The sequence below is a fragment of the Ciconia boyciana genome, chromosome 15, assembly GCF_034638445.1.
Source record: "Ciconia boyciana chromosome 15, ASM3463844v1, whole genome shotgun sequence".
Classification (NCBI taxonomy): domain Eukaryota; kingdom Metazoa; phylum Chordata; class Aves; order Ciconiiformes; family Ciconiidae; genus Ciconia; species Ciconia boyciana.
In genome coordinates, this window is record NC_132948.1 from 5,526,287 (window position 1) to 5,537,106 (window position 10,820).

At 46.5% G+C, this 10,820-nt stretch overlaps 1 protein-coding gene across 7 annotated transcripts in view; it reads left to right on the forward strand.

The window, feature by feature from the left end:
• Positions 1-6,092, forward strand: part of ADORA2A (adenosine A2a receptor) — a 31,444-nt gene extending 25,352 nt beyond the window's left edge. For 6 of the 7 annotated variants that reach the window (XM_072880297.1, XM_072880294.1, XM_072880298.1 and 3 more), the window contains one exon: positions 20-6,092. In XM_072880297.1, the coding sequence (XP_072736398.1) occupies positions 20-980 (961 nt within the window). In that variant the 3' untranslated portion in view covers positions 981-6,092. The remainder of the gene's footprint in view (positions 1-19) is intronic. The other variant, XR_012045295.1, reaches the window with a different exon arrangement.
• Positions 6,093-10,820: the final 4,728 nt, after the last annotated feature.

The following is a 10,820-nucleotide window of genomic DNA, read 5'->3' on the forward strand; positions in this document are numbered from 1 at the left end:
CATTTCCTCTGCTTTATAGGTACAATGGCTTGGTGACTGGCTCTCGAGCTAAAGGTATCATTGCCATCTGCTGGGTGTTATCTTTCATCATCGGCTTGACACCAATGCTAGGGTGGCACAATCGCTCCCAGATCGAAGAGCTGGGTTCCAATAAGTCCTCTCCCATCAACTGCAGCAACAGTATGGTGGCATGTCTCTTTGAGGCTGTGGTCACCATGGAGTACATGGTCTACTACAACTTCTTTGCCTGTGTGCTCTTGCCCCTCCTCCTCATGTTTGGTATCTACTTGAAAATCTTCATGGCAGCCCGGCGACAGCTCAAGCAGATGGAGAACAAGATGGTACACGGGGAACGTTCTCGATCCACTTTGCAGAAGGAAGTCCATGCAGCTAAGTCTTTAGCCATCATTGTTGGGTTGTTTGCAGTCTGCTGGCTTCCACTGCATATTATTAACTGCTTTACCCTTTTTTGCCCAAATTGTGCCCATGCTCCCCTCTGGTTGATGTATCTGGCTATTATCCTGTCTCATGCCAACTCGGTTGTAAATCCTCTAATTTATGCTTACCGAATCAGGGAGTTCCGATACACCTTCCGTAAAATCATCAGCCAGCATATCCTGGGCCGGAAGGAGCCGTTCAAGGCAGGAACAGCCAGCTCTAGGACTTCCACTCATGGTGGGGACGCAGAGAACGCCAGCATACGAATCACTGAGTATGCGTTAGAGGTATACACCAATGGAGAGATCCACAGGGATCCTGAAAAGCAGGACTTAAACAAATGCAAAGCCGGCTTGGAATGGCACCAGAATGGAAATGCTCTGGACGCAGAGACAAATGGGCATCTCCCACATTCCTGCAAAAATGGGATTCTCTCAGATGCATGCATGAACAGGGAGCTTCACAGTGAAGAGCTAATTGACGCCCAGGTGTCTTACTCAGATCTAGAAAGAGCAGCCTTTGCAGCAGCTGATGTTTCCTGATGAGACTTTCAAAGTCTTCTGGTAGAATTATTTTTTTTCCATTGGTGACCTCTGCCATGCCAGAAAGGGAGGTTGGGGGGCGGGGGAAGAGGTGTGTATTCAGATTGCTATGGAGAAAGGGGTCCCTACCCAGGACTGTTGGGAAGATCCTAAATACTAGACTGGAGAAAAGCCAAGAGACCACTGAAACGGACTAAGGAAGGAGGGACACGTTACCCATCAATGACCTGTCACCAAGAGCAGTGCCAAGGTCAAAGATGGCATTCCAAGTTCAGCACTGGGAGACCCTGCTGATGCAGGGCATATGATGACATTATGCTGTCCTGTGTATCTGTGGTTGTATATCGGTTTTGCTGTCTTTACCAACAGAAATAAAAGCATGCTGGAAGTATTCACTGAATTGCAAAGAGCAACAGGGAGGGGCCTTTTCGTACTTTGGCCCTGCAACAAATTGAAGGGGGATAGCAACATCTATTGGTCAGGAAGGATGCCAGCAGCTGCTTGGAAAGGAAGGAATTTACCTGATGGGAACTCTGGATACCTTCAACCATGGCATTTTGTCTTTCAGTTCATGTGTTTAAAGCTTATACTGCAACAGGTTGCTCGAATGGTTTTTTTCTTGTCTTGATAAGATTACTTTATATTAAGTTATAAAAGATGGGCAAGAACTCATATCCATTCCCTGAGCGCTCAATGTTCCAGATGCACAAGGCAAATATAACCTCATAGCTCTCCACTTTGTCTAACAAATAATAAAAACAGAGACTGTAGTATGGATTTCCCTTAGCAAAAGGGCTGTTAGCAGGACTTGGTGCTGCAGATAGCAGACAAACAGGCCAGGTTGTGGTCTGTGTCACCAGGGTGGTTGTGCCTCGAGGTGTTGTGAAGAGCTGCCGGGTGTGTGAGCCGTCTGTAGGCTGGTGGGCACTGTCTGCTTTTTCTCCTTATCTCTGTGCTTGTCCTCCTGGGCTCCTAGAATGCAAATTCTTTCCGTGGCCCTAAATGTGTGTGAGGGGAGCTAATTTTCCATATCTTGGTTGTTTTCATCCTCACCCAAAAGGCTGTGGGATTTTTTTCTTCTTTCTCAGTGTAGGGAGGAACGCACACATACCTAACACTTATTTTTGAAATTCCAGTGAGCTCCATGTAAACACCTTTTCTCCTGTGATTTCAATTTTTTCCTGATGTGCTTTACTGTGAAGCCTGATGTGTCCCTGCGGTGCAGAGGCCAACAGAGCTGGGTCTGTCTGGTTAGAAGGTGCTCCTACTCTGAGAAGCTGAAAGGCATCAGTAGTAGTGGAAATCAGCTTAGAAACCACAAGTAGTCTGTCTGTATAAGGGAACAGGCAAATCTGTGCTGCAGCAGGGGTATGCACTGATGTGGTTTGTTGTAGAGGTGTTCCACAGCAGTTTGATAATTTTCTGTATCACTTATGAAGCCTAGTAGCTCAAGGACAGCAGAATGCCACATCAGCTTGAATTCTACCTAAAGATTTTCTGGTCTTTGTTTTCCAGACAAATAATCCATGTCCAATACCATCAGCCTTCTGGAGAGACAGGCAGTAATGGTCCTACTGGAAAACTAAAAGTCTGGTAATTCCAGGGATCCGAAGCTTATTCCCTAGCTGAAAACATCAGAAGTATCATTCCCCAACCCTGGCTCCTCCTTGTGTCTGTCCACTAACATTTCAGAAGCCAAATAATCTCATTTTTTGAAAGGAAAGGGGAACTGGATTTTGATATTTGAGGAAGAACAGGTTAGGTTTGTGTGTTCTTATTCCATGTTTATTTTAAATATCGTGAACTATTAAAATGAAAAGTCAGTTTTATTTGAGGAAAATTTTCTTTTTGCCAGTCTCCCTACATGAAGGTGGGGAGTAGTTTATAATGCTGAACGTGTTCAAGTATGTAAGTGCTCCAGGCTAGCACAAAGCTTACTGTGAGACTGTGTTGCCACCACAATCCTTAGCAGAAAGACAGGCAAGTTTGTAGAACAATAGACTTCACAGTTTAATTGAATTGCTGCTTTCTTGGCATGGCTCTTCCACGTAGTCTAACGTCAGAGGAGTGGATTATCACTCCGGCACCATTAACAAACACTAAGCCATTTCCCTGTGACTGACGTCATAGGTAGTTCCTCTGTAGGGTGACTTGGGATCTTGTTACTCTTGATCTTTCTGGATGGAATATTTCTGTCGGTTATTTGTGGGATGGCTCCTCTGACCTCCTGTAATAGTGGCAGAGGAACTCAGGAAAATGGGGGTCTGATCTCTTCAGGCCTCAGTTGGGAGCTGAAATGTTTCTAAGAATAACACAAGATTACATCCAGTATTCATGTCAATAACAATTAGGTCCACAAAAAAGCAGAGCAGGGAAGGAAGTGTGGGAAAATACCAGCATTGCTCATGTGCTGGAACACACACGAGTGCAGAAGTGTCTCCTATTGAGCTTTAGTTGCCATTGTAAAGGGATGTTTTATGCCACATTGCATCAGACCTTCAACAGCTGATGTGGGTTGGTTGCTTTCTATTGTTTCCTCAGCTTCTTCACACTCAATTATGGCAGCTTCTTGCTTTGTTGCCACAAGAATCAAGTTGATCTATGTTGATGCGACAAACTTAGGAATGTCCCTCTGGAAAACTTGCCTGCCCAAACAGATCGCCATGCGAGCTTACCGAGTATCCAGATGTCTTGAAATTAGCTTTTCTGTTGCTGTTTGAGATGCCCCCCAAGTGTGTCCAGTCCCTTTCAATATTAGTGATCCAGATTTGAGATGAAGAGGGTGTGTGAAGGGGTCGGGGGATGCGTGCGGGAGGAAGTGCAGTGGGGGTAAGGAGGCAGCGTGTTTTATATAGAATTGGAAGTCTGTAGTCACAGGAAGGAAGGGATGGCAATTGCACCACATGCTGTGTGCCTTCTGGCAAACATATGTCTGAGATGGACCTTCAGAAGATGTTTCCGAAGCAATTGCTGAGGGGAGCATGAGCCTTTTGAACAGAATTTTGGACAACTTATTTCTTGGTTCCTAGGGATCATGATTTCAAGGCTTTCTTTTTTTAAAAGAAAAAAAGAAGCTTTAGGATTCCGTCAATATGAAGCGTGCTCTTTCCTTCTCCTGGCAGCGCTCTCCACTCTTGAGAAAAGTACCTCTCTTCCAAACTGCGTAGGGCAGGGATCATTAGAAAAGTGAAAGTTAAATAATTTTTTCCTAACCTCTCCACTCATATCCCCATTTTCATTCCAGCTAGAGAATGTTTAGCTGTTGAAATATAGCTGGTTTGGATAAACAAAGATGGTACCAAGACAAAGGGAAGAATGAGGTGATCATCAGGAGAGGCTGGAGAAGACCTCCTTGGGAATCCAAGGTGCAGTGGGTCCAGAGAGTAAGAGCTGGGGTAAGAACAGACTAATTTCATGGAACTGGAACATCTTACTAAAAATGGCTCAAGACCCATATAGAGATGTGGTGCCTCATTTGGCATGAGGGCATTCCATGAATTTCACCATTCCCTGGGGACTCTTAGGCTCCAGGGTTTATTTGCTTTATAGGGTTTTGGAGAAAGTTAAGTTTGATTAGTTGCCAGGAGTAATTTTATCAAGAGTTCTTCTTGGGGCCCTCTCCTCAATAGGGCACTGCTTTTTGTGTGTGTAAATAAATGCACTTACAGCTTTGTCCTCCAGAGTTTCTTTTGGATCAGTAATATTTCAAAGCCCTGTGCAAGCTTGAACTGCAGCTCTTGAACAGAGAAGCAATTTGGCATGGTGGGACAGCTGGGGTTACTGTAGACAGAAAGGGTTTGCCACTGATCCCAGCGGGTGCTAGGAAGCTTATTGTGCAGATGGACGTGGGAGTTATATGGAGTAGTCTGAATCTTTGTTCATTCTTTGAAAAGAGGCTCCAGGGGATGCTGGTGGGTATAGAAAAGTCTCTCAGGTGTGGAAGCAGACTGGAGGGTTAGGATTAGATGGGAAATCTTGGTGGTGAAGGAAGATTTGTAGGGTAGGTGTTTGGGAGGATTTCAGGGGAGCAGGAACGTGCTGGGAGGTGCTGGGGATTGCACAGATGGTCTCAGGGGAGCGGTGCTGGCATGAGACCAAGGTGTGACTCGCTGAGGAAGGACTCTGGAAAGGATGTACGTCTTACGGCTCTCCTGGGGTCACTGCACAGGGGCAACCTTGCCCAATGTGTGTGGAGGGTTGACTTCACGTGGTCTGTATGTGACTGAGGTAGAGATGGTTCTTGTGGAGCAGCTCCTTTTCAGATGCATTGTCTCATTTCATGAGCGTGTCCAGGTGTAACAAAAGCCCTTCTGCTTCATGAACATGAGCCCTACCTAAAACCAGATCAATCCAGCTGTGTTCTGTGGGAAGGATGTGCATGCTGTAACAGTGCTGCGATGCATTTAAACTCTAGAATACGCTCTAGTGGTGTTTGCTAAGTTTAGCTGACTAATAGCCAGTTCTCTCCCCATTTGTTTTGGGCATCAAACTGCACTGAGTCATACCAGAGAGTTTTTTCTTTCCAGCCCTGAGCTTTTGGTCTTCTTTACAGTAAAATACATCAAGAGTAACTAAAATGACACCAGTTCCTCATTTGCGTGAGGTGTGACTAACCCTGACAGACTGAGAATCCCCAAACTGGGGCGGTGTGGTGTGTAACTCCCTGTCTTATTTGTCTGCTCGGACTGTTCACGCAGGGATGTGTTGAAATCAAGACTGGAACCTGTTGATCTGAGAACATCCTTTGCTTCCCCCACGCTGTCTCAGGAGCTGGTGTTCCTGCCCCCTCTGCTGTGGAGCGGTTGTCTCTGTGGTCTGCAAGCCAAGACACTATGAACACCCTGCTGCACACGCTGTCACTATAAAACAATTACTCCTTTAATTTAAATGTTTTTTGAATATAGTTATTGTTTTCCCTCTGTTTGTCAGTTACCAGTGGGAGGGGAGGGAAGGGGGTGGGAGAATTTGTGCATGCAAATGTATTTAAAGTGCGTTGACCAAAGGTTGTTTTTTTTTTGAATCTGTGAAGTTTTCATATCTGTGAAGTCATCAGACTGCTGGGCAGTGAGGAGCCGCTGGTGCTGCTGAGTCTGTCTTGGTTACATTTCTTAATAAGCATTAAAATAATAAAATATATTTGTAAAAGAGAGCGTGAGTGCCTTTGTCCCAGGAAGATCCGGCTGGCTGGCCGGCCCGTTTTCTGTGCAAGCGTTTTCTTATTATTTTATTAGCTTTTTCCATAGACTGATTCTTCCGGAGAGCTCTCTCCCTGGCACTGCCTATTCTTTCGCAGAAGATATTAGCCTGGACTAAGACGACAGACCCAGATGGACTAGAAGACTCTTCACATCTCTGACATCCTGGGATCTGTCCTCTTGGCAATAAGAGAAAATGTTTACAGCTGCCTATTGAACACAAGGTAGAGCACTGTCCTGCCCAGACCACTGCGGTGTCAGGAACAGCATGTTACACAGCAGGGCCTGAAGGGTCCATAGCTGGACCATGAAACAACTTTGCCAGCTGTGACTGGAGCATCCCCGTCTGCTGGCTCGCCTTCCGCGTGGCCCTGCCGGTGCGCCGCAGACCTTGTAAGGCCATCACCATTTCAGACCTCTGTCCTGTTCTGCCAATGCCACTCAGGCTGAGCTAGCCCCAGCCTGACGTCAGCCAAATTAGTCTGGAAATGGAGGCAGTGAATCTAGATGCTGCTGTGGTCTCTCTCAAGCCAATTCTGAGCAATGCCGACAGGATGAAGCAGGAATAATTCCCAGCTTTTTCCAGCTGGCAGCTGCTAAATGTCTGTGAGGAGGTTAGTGAAAGTCTGTACAATCCAGGAGCATTTGGAATTGGGAAGTGATGAAATGAAAGTTCACCAGATAACCATCAACTAGTGGTCATGCCCCCTTTTGGGTCACTTTGCCGCCGGGCCAGAGGCCTCGCTGGAGGCCCCGGTTTGTGGAGAGGTGCTGGCACCCTGGTGCTCTGCGGCCAGCTGTGCCCGAGCTGTTCAACCAACTGTGTAATTGAAAAGCTTTTTGATTTTTCCCTCCTTTCACAAACACTGTGCGTTTTGTTCTGCAGCATCAAAGCCCAGGAGCTCGGAGGAACAAGAGGAACAATGGGCGTCTGCAGGAGCCCAGGGAACAATGGCCATACCTGGCCCTGGGAAGAAAGCGAGTACGTGAAAGAACAGAGAGAGCTCCCAGTTTAACAACACAATTGGCCTGATCTGGAAATCTCTGCTCGGAGATAAGCACCTTGGCTTAGTCACCCAGAGAAACCAGACTTTGCAGGGCTTTTGCTGGAGACTAAGAGCTGTCTGAGGATAATATAGCTCAATAGTGTAATATTTACTGCAGCACTGGGGAACTGATGACATTTCTGAATGGTGAAGTAGGATGGGGCTGTGGAGGATGGTGTTTTCCCTACTAATGGGTGGATAATGTTTTTGGCTAAAAAGCTTTCCACAGTATTTAAAGCAGCAGGATCTTCCTTGTCACTTCTGCCCCCAAACAGGAAGCCTTTGCTGCTAAGAATAGTGCATGCAAGTGCCTGCTGTGCTCTTGGCCATCATGTGTTTCAAGGCGAAGTTTTGGGGAGTTAAAAGCTCTGAGCACCTTTTCTGAAGCCCTGTGGACCTCACAATTTACTTTCACAGGAAAGATTCCCACTGTCCTGCGTTTGACTGAAGTGACCAAGTGAGCAGTGAGATTCCGTGTGTGTTCATTCAGGGGAGGGAGAGAGACTTCTGCCAACTCAGAGTGATCCTGGGAGGAATCCATCTTCCTGATCCCGCAAATAAGCACCTCAAGTTAGATGATGTGACTCATTGCAGGTTGGAGTCTCGCTGAATAGTAAGTGGAGCAGTATTCCTCCCTGACTTCCCAATCTCCTCTTCAATGCTGTTCTGAGAAGAAAGGGGGGCACTTCTGAATATTGGAGGTGTTTGCTCAGAAATGCCCCAGAGAATGGGACTGTTGGGGGGTTTTTGGCTGTAAGATGTGCCACTCTTACAAGCAGTATCATTTCTCTGCTGTGTGACTGCAGTAGTCACTGCTGAGATCCTGCAGAGTGACAGGAAAGTACTACCCAGATCTCAGAAAATCAGAAATTAATTTCGAGAATTGGAGTCCTTGCAATGCGTCAAAGAAAATGATCTAAGCCAAATTTGAGTCTGAGAGTAGTATGGTGTTTTTTCAGCGAGTGAAAGGCAAGGACTGGGAAAAGAGCTTTGAATCTGCAGGTTCAGAATAAACTGTGTAAAGATGAGGTTATTCGGAGTGCAGATCCATAGTGTGTGGTCTGAGCCTGTTGCACTGAACTCCAAACCTGGGACTGTGGTTTTTGGGAGTGTCCAGCTGCAATCCAGAGAGGTGACTGCAACTTCTACAGAGCCCAGGGCAGTCTTTAAACCTGCTAGCTTGGACACTGGCGGCACTGGAGCTGCAATTGCTTAGGCTTTGTTTGCCAAGGATTTACCCAGAGCCCTAGGCAGCTCTGATTTTTTGCCTTACCTAGGGCAAGGAGATTAGGTAACAGCTCATAATGTCAGTGAAGAAAATCCATGTGCACGGGGTATCTTGCTGCCTCAGCTGTTGATGAGGTCATGGGGATGTCTTTTGGGCTGGTATTAGTCCAGGATATTACTTCTAAATAGGAGTTAAGCATATCTCAGTTGGATACTTTATGTTGCTGGAGAACTTGCAGCTGCATCATTTGGGCATTTGGCATCATCTGGGCTGTGAAACCTTGTGCCTGTGCTTTGGGGTTCCCAGGGATGTAAGGCTCTTGTGCAGTGTGGTGATTGCATCCAGGAAAAAAAAGTCCAGATAAAGAGAGAATTGAGCAGCCTGGATCAGTTCTACAAAGAATGCAAAACAAGCCTGGGCCATCTCAGGGTAAGCTGCACTCATGGTGCCTCTTGAACCCATGTCCTGTTATTGTTGGTGTGGAACGTGAGGGTCTGGGCCAATGAAAATAAGGAAGGCAGCTTGACAGACACAGATTTTATCTTTTGAGATTCGTCATGACCTTTCTAGTGTATAATAAATAAAGTTGACTCAGGAATTGGCAAGTGCCCTATAACATGCAGTCCCGGTGTTGGGACTCGGCAGAATGTTCTGCTTAGCAATGCACTCTGTTAGCTTTGTTTGCTAAGTTCCTATTTTGGAGGTGTGCTGAAGGGCTGAACAGTGGCAGATGCTGAAGCCTTCCGCAGGGCAGGTGCACTGGACCTGGCATCTCTGACCATGCTGATCCAGGCTGGATGAAGGTCATTTTGAATCCATGCCGATACAACCTTTTACCGCTGGGCCATAAAGAGAAATGTCTTGCAAAGTAAGAATGCGGCTTGCAGTGGTGTGAATCCTGGGGGAAGGAGGACTCCCATCCTTTCACATTACTGTATAACCTGTCAAGCATTTAAGTTGGCATTGAACGGTATTATTTCCTGTATTCATGTCTTTTGAGCAGCCCTGCCATGCATGCTGGATCCTGTGATATTAAACAATTCCATCATGCAGAGGATGTGTCCAATTTTGCAGGTGACAGGAATGGTAGCTCTGAGACTTGCCTGCTGCCGGGTGAACCCCTGCCATACCATCTCCTGTTAACCATGGTTGTGAGCAATCGCAGTCGGGTTTTCTGAGCTAGACCTGGTGGCAGGGGCTGTGATATACAGGGCCCCTTTGCAGACAATTGGGAATCATGTGCTGCTAAATTGAAGCTGTTCTGTGATGGTAACACATCAGATTGTGAAGTTATTCTGCAGAGCCAAAAGACACCGGGGAGAAGAGGGCTAATGTTTGCATTCCCAGTCCCAGAGAGGCTACAGGGGAGAGCTGCAGTTAATTCACAAAGATTATGGGTGATTCAAAGGCAGAGCCTCAAGAGGAGAGCACCCAGCGCTGGCACCGGGGTGCTGGGCTACATGAGCACTCAGCACCTTAAAGGACAACTGGTTCCTTCGCTTCTGAGGTGCCTGCCATTTGGGAGCGGTCCAGTATTCCAAGTGTTTCCTGCCTTTCTTTATATTCATGCCAAAAGCACTAACAGAATAGGGTGGAGACAAAAAATCTCAAACTCTCCTCAAGATCATCCTCTAATTCCAGAAGGATCAAAATGCTAAAGGTTGCATTAGAAAAACAGAAATAGTCTTTTCTCCCACCATTGGTAACTCAATGCCACAACTAAAGCGGAGAGTCAGCTGCTTGTTCTACAGCTGCGTCCTTTCTGAATTCATGAGAAATAGCATTTTGATTTCCTTCCAGAGGAAATATACAGTAATATCCCTAACTTGCACTGAGGCCTTCCAGTCTGCAGAACTAACCCATGTAACATTCATCTGCAACTAAATTAGATCCAAGATCCCCTATTCCTTATGGACTGAGCCAACACTTGGGAATCAAGGCTTTTAATCAGAAACCTTTATAGCTTGCTTTCTCTGAGCACTTGCTTCCCATGCAAGTTCCCTCCCATCCTAAGATCTGCATTTGCAGATGATCCCTCCTTTCCTTCCCTATGCCAGACCTGGGAACCACAAGAAGTTTATCCGAGGTGCAGGGGCTGTCTGTCCCTTTCTGTGGCTCAGCACTACCTGGGCTTTCAAAAGAACTGTAGCAACAATCTTCCTGTAGATTTTCACTGTGTGGCTGGAGGGAGGGATGTGCTCTCTGCGTGCTAACAGCAGTCTCTGATTCCTTCGCAGGAGGATCTTTGGATCAGCATTTGATCTGGAAGCACTGTGTGGGACATACAGTCCTCCCAGGGAGAGTTTAATGCTTTCTTCCCATCAAAAGCATGAGGCTGCATCCTGGGGTCAGGATGTCAGTGACATGTGGA